Source organism: Salminus brasiliensis, chromosome 14 (assembly GCF_030463535.1).
Source record: "Salminus brasiliensis chromosome 14, fSalBra1.hap2, whole genome shotgun sequence".
NCBI classification, from domain to species: domain Eukaryota; kingdom Metazoa; phylum Chordata; class Actinopteri; order Characiformes; family Bryconidae; genus Salminus; species Salminus brasiliensis.
Genome location: NC_132891.1, coordinates 6,931,878 through 6,956,336, shown reverse-complemented (window position 1 = coordinate 6,956,336; position 24,459 = coordinate 6,931,878). Strand labels below are relative to the sequence as shown.

The 24,459-nt window shown below is 40.3% G+C and overlaps 2 protein-coding genes across 4 annotated transcripts; one reads left to right on the top strand and one right to left on the bottom strand.

Moving 5' to 3' along the window:
• Positions 1-4,663: 4,663 nt before the first annotated feature.
• Positions 4,664-8,428, bottom strand: ptges3a (prostaglandin E synthase 3a (cytosolic)). Its single transcript, XM_072697502.1, has 8 exons — positions 8,225-8,428; positions 6,799-6,912; positions 6,625-6,694; positions 6,425-6,523; positions 6,214-6,303; positions 6,071-6,127; positions 5,895-5,922; positions 4,664-5,743 (listed from the first exon to the last, which is right to left on the bottom strand). Coding segments are annotated over exons 1-8 (480 nt in total). The 5' UTR covers positions 8,227-8,428; the 3' UTR covers positions 4,664-5,723.
• Positions 8,429-12,940: 4,512 nt separating this feature from the next.
• dtx3 (deltex E3 ubiquitin ligase 3) lies at positions 12,941-22,703 on the top strand. 3 transcript variants are annotated; one of them, XM_072697427.1, is made up of 5 exons: positions 12,941-13,355; positions 13,452-13,493; positions 16,973-17,784; positions 18,875-19,092; positions 20,178-22,703. In XM_072697427.1, exons 2-5 carry the CDS (start codon positions 13,481-13,483, stop codon positions 20,251-20,253), a joined length of 1,119 nt encoding a protein of 372 aa, XP_072553528.1. In that variant the 5' UTR covers positions 12,941-13,355; positions 13,452-13,480; the 3' UTR covers positions 20,254-22,703. The 3 variants fall into 3 exon arrangements, with proteins under 3 accessions (XP_072553528.1, XP_072553527.1, XP_072553529.1); XM_072697426.1 differs by having other exon boundaries at positions 18,875-19,110; XM_072697428.1 differs by lacking the exons at positions 12,941-13,355; positions 13,452-13,493 and adding an exon at positions 15,764-15,952 and having other exon boundaries at positions 18,875-19,110.
• Positions 22,704-24,459: the final 1,756 nt, after the last annotated feature.

Sequence of the window (24,459 nt, the reverse complement as noted above, 5' to 3'; positions counted from 1 at the left end):
GTTTTATAGGTACATTTTGTTTCTTACACTTCCACAATCAAATGACCTCAATTGAACCATTGTTGAGCTTCAGCTGACAGAAGCTAGAATATGAATGACTTGATATCTGCTTGTGTCCAGTAGGTCCCTCTTCCTTGTCCTGATTCCCAGAATAAATCTAGCTCTACATTTTTTGTGGAATGTCCACTCGGGCAGGATGAGGCTTTGTCTAGAAAAGAGGCCCTAAAATGCACAGAGGAGACAAAAAATAAAGAACACATGGCCCTAGAGGCCACTGTCCGAGCCTAGTTTGCGGCATAAGGCAGTGGTCTGTCTCCTCTGGCTCTAGCTGAACTAGTAATCTACATTTGGGCCCCTAAAAAGCTCCAGTGCCCTCACAGTGAGGATTAAGTGCTGACAAAAAGAAACCAGTGGACAATCCCTCTCACTGAGCAGGAGGGGCCCCAGACGGAATTGCTGTAACGCAAGCGTCCTGCTCGTGGACAAGAGAACTCAGAAAGACGCATCCTGTGCAAAAGTGACTGAAGGTAATTAGGGTTTTTATGGACGTTGGTCAGAGATGTTGGTCTTGAATTTCTTGTGTTTTGCATCTCACTTTTTCTGAGAAGATCTTTCCCCTGTGGTGTGTGAGGTATTGACTACATGGCATGCCAATACCTCACATCCATGGAAACAGGGTAAGATCTTTTCTAAAACAAAACATGGAATAGCATAGTAGTAATGGGGGAAGCTGTTTTCCTCAGAAAATGTGAACGTAATGCCCTTTATTTGTTTACTTGGCAACATCTGTGTTTGCACCCACCTCCCATCACCCATAATTTTCAACAGATTTAAATTAGACTGGATGTTTTTTTCTGCAGCAGCAGAACACATGGACACTGGGCTGTGCCAGTTGGTTCGGTGGAGAACTGATTAGACAGAGTTTTTACATTGTGTGTGCTGGCAGGACTGTCGGCCTGAAGCCCAATAAAGCTCTGGAAAATCCATGTTTGGTGAAGAGGAGGGGACAGGAGGGGCTAGTGTCGAGCCTCTATCGGAGAGAGCTAGCCAGCGCTGAAAGGATACTGCTGCGCTCATGCATTTGCCTTTTCATTGGGGTTGAGGACAAAATGCTGGCAGCAACAGTTTCTGTTACCTTCTTTGATTTTTGTTGCTCTTACTAGGCAACATATTTAATACAAACTACTGTCATCAGTTAAAACTGCTAGAAGGGGTTGAAGGTTCAATCACTGCACATGAAGGGCCCACTATATAGTTGCAGAATGCAGAGCATGGAATGGAAAGTGCAAGACTGTCTAAAGGAGCGTATTTCTTCATGGCTTTTTAACACCATTCCCTGCTCCATATTTCAGATGAAGTCAGCACCACAGATCTACACATGTAATCTAGCACCCAGAAGCTGAAGACCACTTTTCAGTCCATAAAGAACCATGCTTGTAAAAGAGAGGTGTGAGCGTGAAGGTGACTTTCACACTCCCACATTTCTATTCATGGAACCAAAAGTGGTTCTTCTATAGCAAAGGTCTTCCAATCTGGACCTTGAATCCAGTTCCCTGTGCTACACTTTGAAATCCTTGGTTGGTGTGATGCTATGTGTCCAATCAGTTACATTAACTGTTCCCTTAACTGGGTTCTGTGGCATCACTCAAAGCACTGTTTGAAGCACCTCTATGTTTTGAAGTGTGCTCTTCGTGTGGAAACAGGCACTTTGAAGGACTGACAGTTGCCGTGACTTTGCAATGGTAACCAGTTTGTGTCTCTATTGTGTACTGGATTACAGGTCTCTACTCCCTGCTCGTGTGTGGGTAAGCTACCTTTTGTGGGTGGTAAACCCCAAACACAGGGCAGGCGGTTTAAACCCGCTTGCGTGGGGATTTTTCTATTACCTCTTGCCTAGACTGCTGACACCAACACAAGCTTCACAACAGACATACATCATATCCCATAGCCCTCATACTGTCCCAGGTCCATCTTCAGCAAACTGCCAGCTCAGGCATCTCCGTTGCCCAAAACCAGAAGCCTTGAAGAGACACCTCTGTTTTGGTTTCAGCAAATGAACGATTGTGAAAAGTGATTCTACGATCATGAACTATCATCAGTGTGATTACAACTTCCGCCAATAACATAGACAGACTTTTTAGACCTCGTTTACACCTGGTCACTTAATGTGACTACTATCTGGATTGTATAAGATTTTAACCACATGCATTTACACTGGGTACAGGATATGCAAATTCACTTGTTGCGCTGTTGATCTAAGACTTCAGTATTTTTACTGCTGAATCATTTGTTGTTTGGTGAGCAGACAAAAGCTGTCCACCACCTCTACATCTTCACCATCAGTGGTCAAGTTAGTTCCTGTTAACTCAACCTTTGTTTTCTTCATATTGAGCTGAAGTCTCATCGTTTCACTCTACAGCAGCTCAGTGTAAAAGAGTGTTGAACTTGTGCAGTCCAGTCCAGTTCATACAGGGACTGCTGTACAATATGAGGCTACAAACACACCAAAAGGCTCCTAAATGCTTCTTGTCTCTGGGGGAAACAAGGCCTTTGGTACAATTTACATTATATGGCAGTTCTTTAAACTTGCCACAGCTTGTGAACTTAAAGGCTTCTCACACTTGCCCACCTCATTCACAAAATCAGTTCTTAAAAGAAGCAAAAGTGGATCTCCTGTGGCGGAGGTCACCAAGCCGAGTCATTTGCCGTCCCTCCTGCAGAGTTTAGTTCCAGAGCTTAGCCCTAATTGAATTAATCTAATCTAATTAATTGAATTGCCTTAATTGCCTTAAGACGAGGTGCTTTAGGTTTAAATTGGAGGTGAAACCAGTTGGTGATCACTGTTCTAAGACGACACACCACAGTTTGCATCATATGTTTCACCACCTTTGACAAACTTTTGAACATATTTTTGTATTCAGGCATTTATTACTGCAGCCTTAGATTTTGAGATCCCCCTCAAGGTAGAACAAAGGTGTCTGTAATGGATAACTGTATAAAAAATCATTTACTGCAAAAGTTGTCTAATTCATGAATACACTGTATGTCCAAAGTTTAACATGAACTTATTGGCACCGTGCCTAATACCAGGTGTGGGCTAGAGAGGTTTTAAACCCCCAGCATTGAGCTGTGGAGCAGTGACACTGTGTTTTTCTGAATGATGATGCTTCATCCAGTATGTTTGGGATGAGGTGGAGTGATTATCAACCAACATCCTGACCTCACTAACACTCTTATCACTAAATGCAATCAAATCTTTACAGCCAAGCTCCAAAATCCAGTAGAAATTATTTTGAATACCCTTTATTTCAGAAGAAACTGAAATGAATGAGGAGGTGTCTTAATACTTTTGCCCATATAGTGTATTTGGACGCTACCATTAAAGTGCAGATCTGAGTGTGTGCACATTATTCCTTATGTTAAAAACAGTCCTTACTACAGTCCAAATATTAATGAATTAGACAACTTTAGACATATTTAGACAAATTTGTTCTATTAGGCAAGGGGTTTGTCTATTTGTAGGAGCCTTTTTTTCCATACTATTCAAACCCACGCCCTCTGCAGGATGAAGGACTTAGCATGTGTTACACAGTACAGCACCTTGGCGACCTCTGGTGGCCACATCTATTAGAACTTACCACATCTATTAGGACAACCCTAGTCCAGGAACACCCCGGAACCTCCTACGTACCTCATCCTAATCAGCTAACAAGTCAAAGTGAGAAGGGTAAGGGGGTTTTACCTAGGTCTTCAAATCCAGACCCTGATTCTAGTGTCTGTAGATGTAACTGATTGGCTGTCTACTGAAATAATTTATAATAATAATAATAATAATAATAATTTAGGACAGGTTTGAAAACCTGGATTACATAGATACAGGGCTACACTACGAACAAGAATACAGGTTTTGAAGTTGAATACAGGTTTTGTTGCTGAATGCAATCAAATCCTCACAGCAACCTAAAATCTAGTGGAAGACTTTCATTGAAAAGTAGAGCATGTTACTTCAACAAAGGCAGGATTAACATTTTTTAATACCCTTGATTTTGGAAGAAAAAATGAATAAGCAGGTGTCCCAATAATTGTATATCATTGCCTTTTTAATTTAAAGTCAAAGTAACTATCATTTTGAACCACGTGAAAGTGGCAAAAATGGAGATTCAAGGTTTGTGTGTGAGTGACGAGATGGGGATTATCAATAGTGGACTAAGAAGTAAGGAATGCAGTTGGTCAGTTTCTGATTTGTCCTTTAAAAACGGTGGTGATCGGCCACAACCGTTCAGCACTTCTAAAAAGCTACGTCCCAGAAAGCATTTGTATAAAACGCCTTTTATGAGACACATTCGTTTTAGATTACAATAAATTCAGAAGACGTTCTTGTGGTTTTGAATAGTAAATAACATGCCTGTATTGGTAGTGTAGACATTGTGCTATTATTGCTTCCAATAAGTCACTACATCTGCTGCTTTCTCTACAATAAAGCATTTCATATTAAATCAGTTTAAACGACTTATTAGGCAACATTGAGAAATTGTTAAAAATCTACTTTAAATTCCAGAAGAAACTTTGATGAACAGCTTTATTGCATTTGCTGTTTTAACTCAGGTTAAACACTGGCTTTTCCTCCTCTTGACACAAATTAAATTCTTCACCATGTGAAGCATTTGTTTAGAGACAGTTTATTAGAAATATGTAGACAAAACCCCACTGCGTTTAACAAACTGAAGTTCCTCAACCTGCAGTTACAGGTTAGCACAACATAATTTTTTTTTTTTTAGTCACACTTGCATTGATATTAGGAGTGCAAACACAATTTGGTCAGCTATTCGTAAGTTACCCTTTTGTTCTGTACAGTGGTGAAGCTTACATTGTATCACTTCTTTTTACATATATGGAAGATATCAGTGTTCAGATGCCTGCTACACTTTCAAGTGTGACAAACAATGCATGGTAACTACTGAATTGAAATCATCTCGTAAAGCTATGTGTACAGACAGGACTATGTACTTTCAACATATTTGATTTACACGGCAGGCTATTTGATGGACAAAACCCCCTTCTAGAACGTCTATAAAAAGTGTTTATCAGTGAAGCAGAACGAGCCCATTCATCAACTTCCAATGCAGCTATGTTTAGATCCAGTAAATGTTTTGGCTAGTATTTGCAGCTGAAAAAAAGCACAAGCCTGAGGAGAATGCCTGTTGAACTCTCACACACAAAAAAATTAAATTAACATAAAAATCGAAATGAAATTTACAGTCTGAACCAGGTCTAATGTGAATACGGAAGGGCATCATATATTGTTTAATCACTGGGGGTTACAATGTGTATGCTTTATATAACGGACAACCTCACTGATACCAAGGGTAAAGGCGAAGATTGTTTCCTCTCTGCACTACCGACCTCCACACCCACTGCTGAGTAAATGGACGATAACTAGAATCCACAAAACATCATGGAGAACTTCAAATTGTCCATGCAGAATAAAAAGGTAAAGACAGCACTGCTGATGGCTGAAGACAGCCACCAACGCAAATGGTACCACTCTGGTGTAACACTTGAGTGGCACACAGAGCTTGGAAAACAGCTCAAAACGTAGGCCTTGTTTTGTGTTTTTTGTTTCTCCCCCCCAAATAATTATTACCCACTCATAACTAGCCTTTTTCTTCAAATAACAGTTATATGACGATCCTTGTTTCTGCCACATGACGTCCTTAGCGGATTCACTCGAGATCTGGCATCTCTGGAATTTAGAAAGTTACAGTTAGTTTTACTCAAACAAAGCAAAAAAAAAGATAAATATAAAAAAAAAAAAAAAAAATATATATATATATATATATATATATATATATATATATATATATATATATATATAAAATACAATTCAGACTTACTTTCATCATCGCTATCTGCAGAGTCTTCCTGCAATGCAAAACAAGAGAACCATTAGTTTTATCAAACTTTCATAATACTAGTTTTCATTAAAAACTCAAGGACAGTTCCTGTTACACAGATGACAAACAAGGAAAAGAATGAAGTGGTCCTTTATGCAGCAAGGAATCGATCTTACATCATCTGCACCATCCATTTCAGGCAGATCATCTTCTCCTCCCATGTTGTTCATCATCTGCATAGCAACACAACAGAACATGTAATACCATCTCTCGGAGTAAACCATCTTTCATAGTACTTCTTAGCATCGGTTATACACACCTCTGAGAAACGGTCATAGCTGGACAACTCTTCATCTGAATCGTCTTCCCAGTCTTTCCAGTTATTGAAGTCAACACTGAGCCAATTAAGCTTAAAAAGAAAGATAAGACAGACATGTGATTCAGCATCTTTTGGCCCAAGCAGGTTATGTACTAAAATCATTCAAACAATTGAAGGAGAGAAAAGAAAAAAAAAAAAAAAGTCATCTTACCTTTGTTTTGTCTTTTGTTAACCTAGGCCATGACTTGCCCGATTCTGCTTTTCTTAGACAACAAAACACAGATCTGTCGGTACGTTTGTGTTTAGAATCCTGCAAACGAAAGAAAACAGACTTCTTATCTTACACAGCTTCGCACATGAAGTATTGAAGTCACCAAGCAGACGCAAAACTGAAAACTGCTTTATACTTACATTTGGGTCAATGGCCTCAAAAAGGTCTACTTCATTATGATATTTGACGGTATCAACTCCACCTACACAACTGAATCAACAATAAAGAGGTGTAAAGCTAAAAGGCTCAAATAACAACAGAGTGAAAAACAAGGAACTTCATGTTTACATTTTGTAAATGAAATGAGAACATACCTGAAATCAAGCTTTGATTTCTCAAATTTCACTTCAACATCTCTGCTGTCTTCTACACAGAATTCGATGAAGACAGAGTCCCGTCTGTCATACCACTTAGCAGTTGCTGACTGCCTATGGAACAACAAAATGAGACATTTCGGCCTAAATTTGTCTGTTTACACAACGCAAATATGTGGCTTAAATACAAAGTGGAAATGTCGACATGTAGGTCAAGCAATGGCCTTAGTTTTGTCATCAGGCCACCAACCCAAGACCACCCAAGTAAGTCACCCTAAAGTTATCATCAAATTCCCCACCATATTAATACAGTGCCAGTTTAGTTAGACTTGACCACTTTACACAATTCAGAAATACACATTAAATTCTGCCTTTATTAAGCTAAAATGATGGGATGAATACTGGATTGTGAGCTGGACCAGGTGCTGGACATCGTTACCCTGGCAACACTAGCTAGCCAAACCTACAGGCTATCGCATATCCTCAGCAGCTAGCAAAGAGGTGCTGGTCAATTAGGCTAAGCCCAATGACAGAAACGTGGACAATATGAATGCACTGACCCCGAATGAACTGTAGCTGATCTTGACCTCAAGGTCGAGACAGGTCGCTAGTTTGATTAGGGCAGTAAAGCTAATCTCAAGGAGCTAGCTAGCTAGCAAGATGTGCTCATCTGATACTGCATCATCACAGCTAGCTAGCTAGCTAGCTAGTCAGCTACCTTTAGGAGAGGCTGACTAGTTAGCTAGCTAGCACTTATGCTGGGCACAAAAGGAAAAAGACTGGCTAGCCAGCAGGAGGAGTCATCGTGAGCTCAGGCTCGTAAACATGCATGTAAAAGCATAGCTAACTAGTGCTAGATTAGTTAGCTAGATTGCTAGCTAGCTAGCTGGCTGGCAGCAGGGAATCACGTTTGGAAGTCGACACGGAAAGGCCATCACTGTCTCGTGAATGCAGCCATCGCTAATTCGGTAAACTAGGCACCTAAGAGACTTCCCCGTGGCTTTATGAAGGGTGCATGCATGATGAAAAGCGGGCTAACTTTTAACTGCGGTTATAGCATGTATCATTACCCGCTGACCGGTCACTAAGGCGTGCACGGTTAGCTAGCAAGTCAGCTAAACCGAGGCCACCGTGACGGGCAGTTATTAACAGCATGCTAACGCTGCCCGTCAGCTTCTCACATCGCGGGAATAATTTGCAGCCGTTCAGAAATGTCCGTTTCCATCAGACTGTTGCAGAAATCGGACAACAGCTCACATGCAGCCCTCTTAAACGTAGCAGTACTCTCTCAGACCCACACTTCTGAATGGAAAGCTTGGCTTGGCCGGCTAAAACCCCTCCAGACGATTAGCTTAGCGTAGCGCAGGTTAGCTTAGCTACCCAGCTAGCTAACGAGTTAGCGCCCGTTTCACTAGTAGAAACTTACATGTCGGTATCAACTTTCAGCTTTCCCAAGATTACAGCTGTGAAGCCCAAGTGCCCTCGCGTTTCGGGGGAGGTGTGTTGCAGTGCGCTCTGCTAAACCCGTAAATAAGTACTCAGTAGTAAACAGCGCTGCTGCCGCTCCCGCCGCTGCTGCTGCTGCTGCTGCTGCTGCCTCCTCCTCGCGTGTCCTCGCTCTGCTCTGCGCGCGGTGACGCAGCTCGCACTTTTCTGGCGTCTTCTACGGCGCGTTCACGAAGCTGCCGCGTGTCCATGGAAACGTGTGTAGTAAAGTCAGCGCGACTGTGTAAAAGAGTCGCTTAAGAAGTTCAGCTGTTACCATTGCTTCAGACTAATAAATCATTCCCTCATTTAATAAACCATGCCCTCATTTAATAAATCATTCCCTCATTTAATAAACCATTCCCTCACTTAATAAATCATTCCCTCAATTTAATAAATCATTCCCTCATTTAATAAATCATTCCCTCAATTTAATAAACCATTCCCTCACTTAATAAATCATTCCCTCAATTTAATAAATCATTCCCTCATTTAATAAATCATTCCCTCAATTTAATAAACCATTCCCTCACTTAATAAATCATTCCCTCAATTTAATAAATCATTCCCTCATTTAATAAATCATTCCCTCAATTTAATAAACCATTCCCTCACTTAATAAATCATTCCCTCAATTTAATAAATCATTCCCTCACTTAATAAATCATTCCCTCATTTAATAAATCATTCCCTCAATTTAATAAACCATTCCATCATTTAATAAATCATTCCTTCAATTTAATACATCATTCCCTCAATTTAATAAATCATTCCCTCAATTTAATAAATCATTCCCTCAATTTAATAAATTGTTCCCTCAATTTAATAAATCATTCCCTCAATTTAATAAATCGTTCCCTCATTTAATAAATCATTCCCTCAATTTAATAAATCATTCCCTCAATTTAATAAATCATTCCCTCAATTTAATAAATTGTTCCCTCAATTTAATAAATCATTCCCTCAATTTAATAAATCGTTCCCTCATTTAATAAATCATTCCCTCAATTTAATAAATCATTCCCTCATTTAATAAACCATGCCCTCATTTAATAAATCATTCCCTCATTTAATAAACCATTCCCTCACTTAATAAATCATTCCCTCAATTTAATAAATCATTCCCTCATTTAATAAATCATTCCCTCAATTTAATAAACCATTCCCTCACTTAATAAATCATTCCCTCAATTTAATAAATCATTCCCTCATTTAATAAATCATTCCCTCAATTTAATAAATCATTCCCTCACTTAATAAATCATTCCCTCATTTAATAAATCATTCCCTCAATTTAATAAATCATTCCATCATTTAATAAATCATTCCTTCAATTTAATACATCATTCCCTCAATTTAATAAATCATTCCCTCAATTTAATAAATCATTCCCTCATTTAATAAATCATTCCCTCAATTTAATAAATCATTCCCTCACTTAATAAATCATTCCCTCATTTAATAAATCATTCCCTCAATTTAATAAATCATTCCATCATTTAATAAATCATTCCTTCAATTTAATACATCATTCCCTCAATTTAATAAATCATTCCCTCAATTTAATAAATTGTTCCCTCAATTTAATAAATCATTCCCTCAATTTAATAAATTGTTCCCTCAATTTAATAAATCATTCCCTCAATTTAATAAATCATTCCCTCAATTTAATAAATTGTTCCCTCAATTTAATAAATCATTCCCTCAATTTAATAAATCGTTCCCTCATTTAATAAATCATTCCCTCAATTTAATAAATCATTCCCTCATTTAATAAACCATTCCCTCATTTAATAAATAATTCCCTCATTTAATAAATCATTCCCTCAATTTAATAAATCATTCCCTCATTTAATAAATCATTCCCTCAATTTAATAAATCATTCCCTCAATTTAATAAACCATTCCATCATTTAATAAATCATTCCTTCAATTTAATACATCATTCAATTTAATACATCATTCCCTCAATTTAATAAATCGTTCCCTCATTTAATAAATCATTCCCTCAATTTAATAAATCATTCCCTCAATTTAATAAATTGTTCCCTCAATTTAATAAATCATTCCCTCATTTAATAAATCATTCCCTCATTTAATAAATCATTCCCTCAATTTAATAAATCATTCCCTCATTTAATAAATCATTCCTTCAATTTAATACATCATTCCCTCAATTTAATAAAGCGTTCCTTCAATTCAATAAATATTTAATAAGTATGTCTGTATTACAGAAATCAAATCCAATACAAATGAGTTAAATAAAACCAAATTATAATTATAAAAATAGAGGGATATATTCAATGAAATTATTAGCAGATAAGATGGAAAACACTATTTTAGAAGTAATAAATGCAGTTTTTGTTTTAGTGTTTTTGCAAGAGACTTATATGTGCATATAAGATCTACATAAAATCTGTAATCTGAGTTTTGCGTTTTATCACATACACTTACAGTGTGATCTCAACCCAAATCTCATCACTTTATTTAAAACATAGATCATGTTTCCTCCATGACAATCCCCTGTATGAAATTGTTAAATGAATAAAACTGTACTGATAAAATAGTGCCCCCCCCCCAGAACTCCATCCCTATACCTTACCATTGAATTACTAATTATTACTATTAATTAATTATATTATTATTACTGATGTTTCTTAGCTGAACATTTCAGTGCACATAGCTGAACTGGTACACTCTGCTACACTCCAGTAAGTCCTGCAAGCTGGGTTACCAGCTATGGTCCTGCAGGATGATAGTCTGGAGGTTTTGCCGATTAGCACCCATGTTGCTGGTACTGTCTATCCCAAACCAGTGTATCCAAAACAAACAGACAAAACTCACCACAGAAACTAGCATGTGCTGATGACAACTAGTATCACTGAAGATGTTTCCAGCAGGTTTTTCAGATTTGCTCTGCTCTTGAATCAGTCTTTGTAGCGTTATCTTGTGCTGGTGTGTTTGTTTCTAAACATTTCACACACTAGTCTAATTCACTTCATGCAAAAATGCCTTAAAGGAAGTTGCAGTTCTACATGGTAGCTATGAATGGCAGTGAATTATGACATGTCTGAGCTTAAGCTTTAATAGGCCTGGTCAAGTGCAGAAGCAGTCCACAAGGGTAAATCCTCCCAGTTCTCCCTTTCTATCCTGACAATACTGTGAAAGAAAGACTTCTACAGACAGTCCTGGTGCGGCCATCAAAACAAGACTCCTTGACCTTCTTTCAGTCCGTGATTTACAGTAATGTCGTACTTCTAATAATTACAGCAAATTTTGCAGTCCACATACATTACAAGTGATATTCATAACAAGTAAACATAAACAGTTATGAACATAGATATGCAGTAACTTGTTACCCAGTTCTGTGTATAATTCTGAGGGTAGGGAATGGATCAATAGTCCTGGATCAATTAAAAAAAACATTTACAAGGTGTGAATGTCCGTCAAATAATTTTAAATGAACCAAAAGCAGACGAACAAACCCAATAAAGCCAGAAAACTAAACAAAAATAAATAAATAAAATTTCTGCTATTGTATTTGCTCCTACTTATGTTGCTGCACAGTGTACAAATGACTGTTATCTAGATTTTATTCCATTAAACAAACTCATACAACTAGTCAGTGTGGTGTGGTTCATGTGTTTTAAAGATGACACTACTGAAACAATTTTGTCCATTAAATTGATTGAGTTTTTTTCTTTTTCATTTCTCATGATTTTTCAGTCATGAGGCGTAGATTGGTCATTCACACCTTCACACCATGTATACATACATATACATATTTATTTTTATATTGTCATCAGTGGAATAATGTGGAGTGTACATTGACATTTACATTTATGGCATTTAGCAGACGCTCTTATCCAGAGCGACTTACAAGGTAACTCGTATTACAGAGGTGGGTCAGTGTAGTGTTAGGAGTCTTGCCCAAGGACTCTTATTGGTGTGGCACAGCATAGTCACCCAGACTGGGAATCGAACCCCAGTCTCCTACATGGTGAGGTAGCCCACTAGCAGGTAGTGGTATTATCTGTCTGCTCCCAGCAGACCACACACACACACACACACACACACACACACACACACACACACACACACACACACACACACACACACACACACACACACACACACACACACACACTTAAACTACACACACATGTTCAGGGAACAGAGATCCCTCAATGCAAAAATACTATGTGCAATACAACCCCCCCCCCTACACACACACACACACATGTGCAATTAAGAGTCATTTGCAATAACCTGTAAATAATATTGTTATTGCTTTTTAAATTCTTGTTTATATTGTGTATATAGTGCAAATTATTTATCTTGCTATCCCTTTCTGCTGTGACACTGAGAATTTCCCCACTGTGGGACTAATAAAGGATTATCTTATCTTATCATATATATATATATATATATATATATATATATATATATATATATTCTGGGTTTTATGGTAAATATCTGGGTTTTTGTGATTTGTTTATAAACATAAGGCATAAATAATGCCAGTAATAACAGTACTTGATTATACGCTTGGAGGACTTTTATTTTGGAAAGCCTGTAGCCTGTTTAGCACGAAGGGCATTTGACAAACTGCACAGGTAAACCCGCTCGGTCTCCAGTTACTCGGACGGCAGATTAATTGAAAAGGCCTGTAAAGGGCTCCTCCGTGTTTGGGTGAGCAGAGCGCCCTGCAGTGGACAGAACAGCCTGGACTCTAATCCTGTCCGATCTGAGAGTGACGAACTTCCTGCTTACATTATCATGCGTCCTACGTGTGAAAGCAAAAGATGACACAGAAACATTCATGATGGCAGGACGGTAGAGAAAGGAGCGGAGTCGTCGTGACGGAGTGGCCCAAAACTGACGGAGCCATGACTGTGCTCAGTGTTTACACCCCCTCCGTGACCAAGGACAGGACGAGGCACCGGGAGAGCAGCAAAACGGGCTGAGCTGGAGCGTGGATGTGGGCAGATTTTGGCAGGCTTGAACCCATCCGGACTTGAGAGGGGCCTGCTCCAGTGACTCCAGTGACTCCAGTGTCTTTGCTTTAAAAGGTAAATCCAATGCAGCTTCGTTTCAGCGACTGGAAAAGTACTTTTAACAGCTGCTGATGTCTTTAAATGACCTGTGCGTGTTTCTTTTCTCAACAGGATAATAACCCGGCTGTTAAAGGGAATATATGGGATCACAAGGTAAATAAGTGTGTTTTTTTTATTAGGTGTGATAAAAGCTAAGCTCTCGGTTCGTTGCCATGCCGCCGTGAGCGGAGGCGGGGCTTGGAACACGGTCTCTTTGTTTATACAGCGAGGGGATTTTAGCGGTGGGTAGTTAGATTCAGTCTGACGAACCGATTCCCTGGAAGTGTCGTTTTAACAAGTCGAGCGCTCGGTTCAGTGATTCGCTTTCTTACCGAGCCCTTGTGCTTCAACAAGGTTCGTTTATTTTCACCTCCTCTGGCGTTCAGTTCAGCACAGAGGCCCTGAAGTGTCATAGAATATAGAAAATATTTAGCTAGAGGTTTCATAGAAATTCCCTCGATTGAATAAATCGCTTCCTCAGTTGAACTAAAGGCAACAGTTAATAAAACTGAGGGAAGCAGAGAGTAAAAAAGTAAAGTAAAGGTGCACGTGAACACACACACACACACACACACACACACACACACACTCTAGTGGACTAGGGGCAGTGAGTACAGACACATACACTCAGAGTGGTGGGCAGCCAACTCCACCCCCCGGGGAGCAGAGAGGGTAAAGGGCCTTGCTCAAGGGCCCAACAGTGGCAGCTTGCCGGGTATCGAACCCACAACCTTGTTATCGATAGCCCTTGATATCAGCGCTCTAACCGCTGAGCCACCACTGCCCCCAAGGGTGCTGATGGTTAAAGTCAGGGATCAGTTTATGAAATCGAGCGAATGGTTTATTAATATAAATTATTTATTTTTACCCTGTTTTTTTTTTACTCTGATATGATAGGGGTTGTTCTGCATCTGACATCCATTGCTGTAATTAATAAGTCATTAATAAGAGCAGATTGTGTGTAGAGACACATACATGAAAGGTCAGCCATGTCTCTCATCTTCACACATGGCCTGAACATGTTTTATGGTCTGATCATATATAAACACTATTTTGTTCTGGTGCTACTGGTGGAGTCCAGTGTGTCTCAGTCTCATTACTCAGATCACTTTTCGAGATGTTAAGGAACTCCTACGACTACATAACATTTACTGTGTTAACACGACAGCACCCGGCTTATCATCTGTCATCGCAGCAGAGCAGCATGGCCTTGATGGACATTTTTGACTGACAAGTGGATTCACTATACATGTCGCTGTCCACTTGTGACCACATTGCTCAGTGACCATTGCAGTACGTCACAATATGCTTTTCTGAGCATATCATGAGCATATCATCACTACGTCTGCAACTGCTACATTTACAAGTTTCATTACACAGACAGAGGTCATATTTATTTGGATTTAGTGCAGAACGTTGTTTTGATTGATAAGTAAAATTAAGGATTTAGTTTAACTTTACTTGATTATATGTTTAAATGTGCCACCACTCGTGATTTTTGTCTTTTCTAATTCATCAAGGCCATTCTTAAATGGTTGAATAAGAATCACACTGAACACTCTTGCTATTATTTAAGGAGCTTTTGGGAGTTTACATATTTGCAGTTTTTCATGTTTTCCATGCTTTATTTTAATCTTTTTTATCATGTCAAAATATCATAATGAATGGACCAGTAGAAAGCTAGGGAAGTTGTAATTGTTTTAAATATTTGCTAATAATAATTGTATTAATATTAATATGAAGTTAATATTCTTCCTAATATTATATTTGTAGCTAATATATAGTATTTTTATTTTGTGAGGTTTATTTATGAAAACATAGAAAATATAGAAAAGACTAACATAATCATTATTGGTGTTGCACACACATACACACACACACACACACACACACACACACTAGTGATCAAATTCCATAGTGAGCACATGTTTTGGTTCCCGGGGAGCAGAGAGGGTAACAGTGGCAGGTCGTCGAGCCGAGCCCGGGTATCGAACCCACAACACTGTCACCAATAGCCCGGTGCCCTAACCAGTGAGCCACCACTGACCCTAATATATTATTAGCACAATATTTTATGTGTTTATTATTATTATTATTATTGTTGTTACACTACAGATTATTATTATTATTATTATAATACTACAGATTATTATTATTATTATTATTATTATTATTGTTGTTGTTGTTGTTGTTGTTGTTGCTATTATTACTTCAGTAGTTCAGTTTATTACACATTCGTAAACAATGGGTAAAAGCTCCAAGGTAAAGTTAAGATTCAGTTGTGACTCGTGAATCGTTTTGACTTGACCGAAGAAACGGAAACGAGGCGGCTCAAAGGGAACCGATTCGCCACGATTCGGACACCGCTGATGGATTTAGGAGCAGCTGATTCGGTTTCGCGCCTGTTGATGTTTGACGTTTTCTCCTTCGCGTGACGGTAAAGTCCCCGCAGCTCCGGCAGCGTTTCGGCAAGTTCGAGAATATTCCGCGCTGTTCGGATGAGGTCTGCCGGTAAAGCGACTGGGAGAAGAGCGGTTTTCTGTCTCCGGCTCGGTGTAAGCGGCACAGAGGAGGTAACGCGGGCAGTGTTTGTCGTTTGTGGGCAGATAAAGACGTGTGTTGTTTTTTCGTGACTCTTCGCCTCTACGAGCAGCGCTGGCGCTGCGGTGCTAATGTCTCGGGTTCGGTTCAGAACAGGGCTTGTTCTGCGGGTTAGTCCGGGCCTGGAGGCTCTGACCGTGGACTGAAGGATGCTGTATTCACACTGTATCACTTTCAATTCATTTCTGCGTCCAAAATGTGTGTAAATGTGCTTATAGAGTCAGGGGATGTCACGTGGTCTGTCGCCATTAACCCCTTAAAGCCAGTTATGTCATGTTTAATACACAGAGACCTCAGCAACACCAGTGTGATAATTAAATCATCAATATATTAATAATATATAAATAATGATGACAGAATAGAATAAATCAAGCAAAAATCAGGTGAGTTATTCGTATGTCAGAAATAGACACACAGATATGAATGTACTTTTATTAATTTCTATTAATTTATTCAGATAATATAAATACAGTTTTTAATTATTTGAGTACAAAATGCAACTGTATATTAGAGGATACAAGATTTTTTGCGTTGCCTGTTTTAGTTATAAATTCTAAAAGTAAAAAGTAACAAATTCTGGGTGTATCAAATAATACAAAATAATAGTCCTATGTAAACAATATAATTTAATTTCTTTCTAAAAAGAAAAAGTCAGAAGTAAAAAATATTGGTAATTATTTTATGGGTATTCTGGGCTTTACTCCTCTAAAGCCTGTCCCTCATAACTGTAAGTAAAGGGTAGTTTGACAGCCTGCTAGTACAGTGAACGTAATGTGCAGTGTTTTGTGCCATATTTATTTTAACAGAATATCCACAGTTAGCATAATTTGCCGTGTTTTGAGCTGACACTGTAATACACAATAAGCCTGGGGAGTAAAATAAGCAGAATAAGCATCATGTGCTGTGTTTTCAACTGTAATCACATCTTCTTACTCTGGGATTTGTAAGAAATAATCATTTGTGGCTCTCCGGGGCTTTTCTTCTTTGTCTAGTTTCGTCTGATGAGATGAGCGTGCGTGCGGGGCAGGGCAGTGACGAGGTGCTGGTGTCTCAGGCTGTGTGGGATTACCTGGCGGCGGCCGGGCGGCCCTGGCTGCTTGACTTTGAGGATAAGCAGGGCCTAAGCGCCGGCATCGTTCGGCGCGGGGAGCGTGGCGGCTGCTGTGCAGTGAGGCTCTCTCCGGTGGAGGGCAGCAGCAGGGCCAAGACCGGCGTGATGGACGACCCGGTGTCCCCTGCCACACGCAAAGCCTTTATAGACCTATGCCGTTGTGCCCGCAAGGAAATGACCAAACAGGAGGCCGCGCCCAAGAGGAAGCGCTCCCTGCTGCCCTGTGTCGGGGTGATGGAGGTGGATGGGGAGGGGAGTTTACTTCCTCCTCCTCCTCCTCAGCCACGCCGCTCCCAGAGGCAGCAGCAGCAGAGGTACAGGAGAAGTGCTGACATGGAGGCCAGCGTGGTCCTGCCCATGCAGCACGAGGCCACCGCAAGGACAGAAGCTGAGCTGAATGTAGGCCAGCCAAGTGAGGAGGACAGCGCCAGCTGCTCCATCTGCATGGGCGAGATAGTGGAGAAGACGACTCTAGAGAAGTGCGGCCACTCCTTCTGCCGCTCTTGCTTGGATCAAGCTTTTCAGGTGAAGAAGGCCTGTCCCGTCTGCAGGTTGGTTTATGGGCAGCTCATTGGGAACCAGCCAGCCAATGGTAGCATGATGGTGGAGCGAGAGCCTGATCTGGAGCTGCCAGGACACGAAGGATATGGCTGCATATGCATTATCTATAGCTTCCCTCCTGGCTTCCAGGCGGTGAGTACATCAGCAAGGGTCACACAGTTGTTTGGTTCTTATCTTTGAAGTAGCTCCAAGGGTAGAGAAGCTAACGGTTAACTCACACTTGTAGGCTTTGTTCACTCTTCAGGGCAAATCACATTTGCTTTCTAAATCTGATTTAGACTAAGTGTTCAGGTTACAGATGGCCAAATCTGATTTGTATACAGTCTGTATCTAATCTGTAGTTGTAGTCGCTTGCAAACCCACTGTTGTTGCCATAGTAACAACACATGAATACGCTGATTTGAAAAGGGAAGTCAAAACAAAGCTAATAGCTTATATTAATGAGCGTAGATGCTGATGTGTACCTTGTAGCAAGTGATTTGTCCAACAGTTTGTATGTATTGTACGTCCCCCCAAAAGAGGCTCTTAATTCAGTTCTTCATCCATGATTCCGCTGATATTATGGCTGGATCTACTCTTCAACCACTATGACTAGCTATCAGCTAACAGGATGTGAAATTTCACAACAGGGCTGCACTTTTTTGCAACTGAAGCATGAGCAGAACAGGGCAATAGTGCAAGCTGATCTGGTCAGCGGATAACATTGGCTAACAGGTGCTTCCAGTAATATTCAGATTCAGGTTGCATGTTCAGATCTGTACTGTAGCAGTCACAGTTAAACACAGTGAGCTCCATCTCGCTATGTTTAAGCTAGGATAGGTGAACATGCTCCACTGTGACACATCCTGACGTCAGCAACCACTGTTCTCTGGATGAGGGAGAAAAACACACAAGATATGATCTGACTGGCCAAACTGAGTTGCATTTCCAGAAAGCCGCTTACAAATGTGGCTTTAATCAGATTAAAAAAAAGTCCTATTTCATGTGGCTTTTAGCCTGAGTCACTCACTTGCCTCAGACTAGGACAAGAAAAATAAGCACACGTCAGGCACTAAACATATCTAAGCCGATCAGCTTCATATGAATAACATTTTATGGCCCAACTATATCTTTAATTTTCCAGCAAAGCGACCACATGCTTCTCCTAATGCTACATCACCATGAACGTCAATGTTGTAGCTAGTCTCATGTTCTGTTTTGTGCATCTTCTCAACTTTTCCAGCAAGAGCACCCAAACCCTGGAGTGCGATACCCGGGCACAGACCGTGTAGCGTATCTACCGGACAGCCCAGAGGGGAACCGCGTGCTGCGCCTGCTGCGGCGGGCTTTTGAACAACGGCTCATCTTCACCATAGGAACCTCCATGACTACAGGCATGCATAACGTCATCACCTGGAATGATATCCACCACAAGACCTCTATATGGGGTGGACCACGATGGTATGCTGTCTTATATGAGTAGGTGAAACTGTGCAATAAATAGACACTACATGGTGTCCCACAAGGCCTGGTGCTAGGGTCCAGCTGTGCTTTGTGCTACATGTGGTTAGATTCCAGGATTCTGCTTTCCCCCTTTTCTAACGAAGATTCAGCCTGGCATCTGCATAGTCCTGTGGGAGAGCCATGCAATTAGCGTTCTCCTCCAAGCGTGATGAGGTGCATCCAAAGTTCTGTATGGCCAGCCACATAATTATATACATTGGCAGGCTTCATACACACTGGGGGAAAGGCTTGTTCGATCAGCATCTGCCTTGGTACACTGAACGCCAGTTCGATTTTTTTTTTTTTTTTTTTTTTTGGACCGTCTTTCATCTGTGCCACTAGCACAAGCCATTATATCACATAAGCAAGGCGGCAGCAGTTTTCTGAGCCAGGAACTGCATTTGCTCTCTATGGGTTGCAGAAGCTGAGAGATGGCTGGATGACAACAGACGTTTGTCCTCATTGGCTAGAGCAGTGGTTTCCAACCCTGATCCTCATTTACCTTCCCAACACCTCTGATCCAGCTAATCAGCTAATTACAAGCCTTCCTAAGATGAAGGTAGTGTGCTAGAGAGGGAAACCATTAAAATGTGCAGGGCAGGGAGTCCTACTGAACTTGATGTTCTGCAGACGACCATGTGGACACAAACTCACAGTGTGAGAATACAGTGTGGTAAAATGTGGGGACATGGGCTACCTCCCATCCGTCCGTCCGACTGTGTCCTTTTTTTTTTTGCTTCTTCCTGGTCAGGATCGCTTCGAACATACTGGAAACGCATTAAGGAACCTTGGATGTGATGTGGTTTCTAATTGGCCTGCTTTATTCTTGACCAAAACCACTTAAATTTGTTGGACCAAGTGATCCCACTCAACCAACATCTGTGATTAATCAGGGTGCTCACAGCACACAATAAAATACTTAGTAAATTATTAGGAGATTTGCATATCGCACACTCCTGTGATATCAGCATGGCAAAGGCTGATAACAATTCATTTAAGAACATTGATTTAGAAAGATAACATGCTTGTGTCCTGTTTTTCAGCTTTGGCTACCCAGATCCGACATACCTCGTGCGAGTGACGGAGGAGCTGCGGGAAAAAGGAATAACCGCCGACTGATTATTTGATACACAGCACTTTTGGTATACGACGAACAGGCAAATGGGCGTACTTGACCACAAACTCTCCACAGATTCAGTGTGTTAATGCAAGTCACAGCCATGTCCTGCAGCGGATTCTGTGTACACTAAGATTGTTCGAATTTGGTTCTTTTTGTTTAAACTTGCTCTTGGAGTGATATGTTATGAGTGCAGTGCATTCCACACATACCTTTAGTCTTTCTTTTTTATATATCTATATAAATTTGTTTTGGATGGGAGCACTTTGGAGGAGAGAAGAGAAGAGTACTGTGGTATGCCGATCTCTGAAGTAGCCAGTGCATTGCCGGTTTGTGAGCGTCTCGGAAACGTCGGACTTCCTTCTGCTTTGGTACTGGAGATGTCAACCGTTTCTCTGTTCCAGGCTGGAATTACTGGCTTGCTCTTTTATTCTCCCTGTTTCTTCTATACAACCACATTTAGTGGCCTGGCTCTACAAATTGAAAGTTCTAAAAAGAGTTATTTAAAGCGATGCCGTAGAAGAACCACTTTTAGTCCTCCAAAGCAGCGGTTCTCAGGTCAAACACTCCACATTTGTTTGTTATGTGTTGCAAGTTGGGTTGGAGCAAAATCCTTGAATGTCTGGGAATCCCTAATGACTGGGTTGAGAACCGCTGACCTGAAGAACCTTTCAATGAATGGTGATGAGTGGAAGACCACAGTTGAAAAAACATGGTCCAGAGGATCTTCAGGGCAGGGGTTCTCAAACTGTCTGCAACCAGGGACAACTTTCTGTGTGGGGAAAAAAAACAAAAAAACGTCTGGAGTGTCAGATTAATTGACATTAAATGTTCTTCTGTTCATTGCATTTTTCTGAGATGTCCTTGGTATAGGTCATGGATTGAGAACCATAACTTCAGGACACCAAATGTGGTTCTTCTGTGGCATTGCTTCAATTTTCATTTTTAAATGCCACCTTTATGTTTTTCTAAGAATGTCAGAAACAAATGGTCTACCACAGCTTTACTGGTACTGTTGGGACAATCCCACCAAGCAGGTACTTCAGCTTGTTTGTTTTTCTTTAAGCAGCACTTTAAGGCACTTTGCAGTGATGGAAGTGGGCTGATAATGGAGATCTGGAGCTGACTCGTCTTCCTGGTCTTCTGGAAGGAAGGCAGGACAGTGATCTTTGCAGGCTTTTGCGGTCATGAGGAATCAATCTTTTAACAGCTGCAGTCTGATGTCAGTCCCTCTGAGCTTTTTATCTTCCTATCAGCTTCCTCTTTGTCTCATTCTGAGAGAAGGTTACAGTCTTACATTTCAAGACCAGGAGAAAAAAAGCCTTGTTTGTTGCCTTGTTTTAATGTTTACCAATCGACTTCTTCTCCGTTCGCGCTCTGTTAATGTTCAGACAACCCCACTAAAGAATCGGAACTGCTCCTGGCTTAGCTCTGATTTCTTTGGCAAGAGAAAATGTCAAGTAAAGACCTCCCGCTCCCACTGAAGCATTCAGGGGGGTTTCTTTAGCGTGCGCACACTTGGAAGGTTTCTTCACTGATTGTACGTTAGTTGATGCAGTGTTGCTGCAGTTGCTGGTTGAGGCTTTAATGTTTAAACTTCTGTCAGATTTATAAAATGATGTCATTATGAAAGGTCCTGTAGACCACCCCGAGGAAAAAAAAACAAAACACAAAAAGGCACAATCATTCCAAGATGTAACGATCATAACTTTAAACCTCAGCTCCAGAGAAGGCCCAGAGCACTGTCGTTATGTGTGTTTCAGTAGGCTAGCGTGGTCTATAGTAACACACGCAATGTTTTCCAACGACTGAGTGAACGTCTGAAGTGTAAGCAGCAGTTTATACCTTTCTGATGGAGAAATATGCTGTAACGTCTAATTTTCTCATTCAAAAGAGTTGCTGTACTTTCAAGTCAAGGTCACAGCATGGTGTGTACTACTGCAAACCATTTTCAATATAGTAGGGGTTGAGCTATTGGCAGGTTAGAAGCCAGAAGCCTTCACTTGTTTAGGTGCTCTGGATCCAAGTGGAGTTTGTTGTACGTTGAGGTTTGGCTCACGGCTCATTTCGGGCAAAGAGAAGCTTTGCATCATCAAATGGAAAGGAGTCGTGTTGATGGTTTCTAAAGCCGGTAAACATTTCCTTTCCTTTGTTTGCACCCCCCTCCCCCTCTTCATTTTCTTTTAAGGGACCAATTCAAAGGTACATTTGGATGATGTGTGTGCGTTTGTGTGTGTGTGCGTGTGTGTGTGTATAGGTGTACTTATCATGCAAAATTCTATGCAGTTCAAGTCAAATGGGAAGAAAAAAGACCTCTTCAGAGAAGTGATTGTTGATCAAGTGAATGATTTGCCTTTATGATTGTGTTGATTTGTACATGACAAAACTGTCTGCTACAATTTAAAATGTGTGCTTTACATTTTCATACTTGAATAAAGAGTTCTGTTCAGTTGCTCTGAGTTGTGAGAGTTTTCTTGTGGATAATTTAGAGAAGTGTAATGCATTGCTCAACAATACATATTGGAAATGAACAGATGTATGATTTGGTGATGTGTAGGTGCATGTTTTTGCAGGATCTGTTAGGAGAAATTAGAATTTTTCATCGCCACGGACGGTGTTATATGCTTAATGCTTCTTAATTTTATTAAGTATTTTATTTAACTCACACATGCATTGTGTGTATATATCAGTGCATAGATCATGACAAAAACCTTGTATCTTCATTTTTGACAGTTTTCACATAATGTGAATCTGGCAGTTGTTCTTTACATTGTATCAAATGTTTTGATGAATGGACCAATAGAAATGCTCTAAAAGGGCTTTTTCTACATTCACTTCCACTGAAAGTTAGGAAAGAAGGTTCTTCCCTCTTCCTGTAAAGTATATATAAAATATATATAAATATATATATATATATATATATGTATGACACCCCATCTAATATATGCATTCTGCTACTTTAGGTTGCACCCATTGCCAACACAGTTGTGCGGATGCACAAGTTCCTGTACATGTATAGTTCCTGTAGAGACGTATTCCCAATAAAATATAGTATAATCAGGAACCTATTGGCACCATGCCTAATGCCAGGCATTGGCCAGAGGGCTATAACAGCCCCCCGGCAACAAGCTGTGGAGCAGTGGCACTGGGGAGTTGAGGAATGAGGTAGGGTGGTGACTGTCTGACATCCTGACCTCACTAACGCTCTTGTTGCTGAATGCAAACAAAAACTCGCAGCAATGGTTCGAAATCTAGTAGAAAGCCTTCCTCCCTGGACAGAAGCTCTTTTTAATGCCATTGAATTGGGAAGAAACTATGAATGAGCAGGTGTCCCAATACCTTTGTCCTAATAGTGTTTATAAGTATTAATAAGAATATAAGATTAGTGAGCTGGCTGAATCTTTTTGAAAAATCTAACTTTTAATTGAAGCAGATTTTACTGCATGTGCCACAGTTATAGACACCCCTGCATTTAATCCTTTGTTCAACCTCCCTATTGGCAATAAAACAGCACTTAGTCTTCTCCTATAACGTCTAATAGGACTGGAGATAACAGAGCAGAAATCTGAGAGCATTCCTCTTTACTGAATCTCTCCAGAACATCCAGGATCCTCCACTTATAGAAATGTAAGTGCTGCAAAGGGATCTTTGAGCGATGCCATAGAAAGCCGGAGTGTGTAGAACCTTTAAATGAGTAAAGAACCTTTACATCAAGCTTTAAACCTTTAAAATGTTCTTTTATAAACATTATTTTTTTCATTGAACCAAACATGGTTCCTCTATGACATTGTTCAAAGAACCATCTGAGGCACCTTCATTTTTTAGGAGTGTGGCTGGAGTTCACAGAGAAGTCAGCAACCAGGCCTGAGTTCTTCTAACCAGCATATCAATGCCTCTGACCAGCCGCATGTTCTGATTACTGACTGTGTTTATGTACAGTTGTATAGTTATCCTGTTATGCAGTGTTTACAGGCACAGACACATTTATTGATCTGAAATTAGTCTGAAACATTAGTTATGATGGCCCAAGACGTTTGCACTGTTCTATATGCAGCTCTGTTTATTGGGCCTCCTTGAAGCCCTCATGGATGAATACTGAGGGGTGTTAACCCTGCTCCTATTTAGTGCTACATATATTTTCTATGTATGGCTCAACTACTTTCATGAATATATAAATAAGGCCAGCAGGGGGCACCACCTCTCCACTC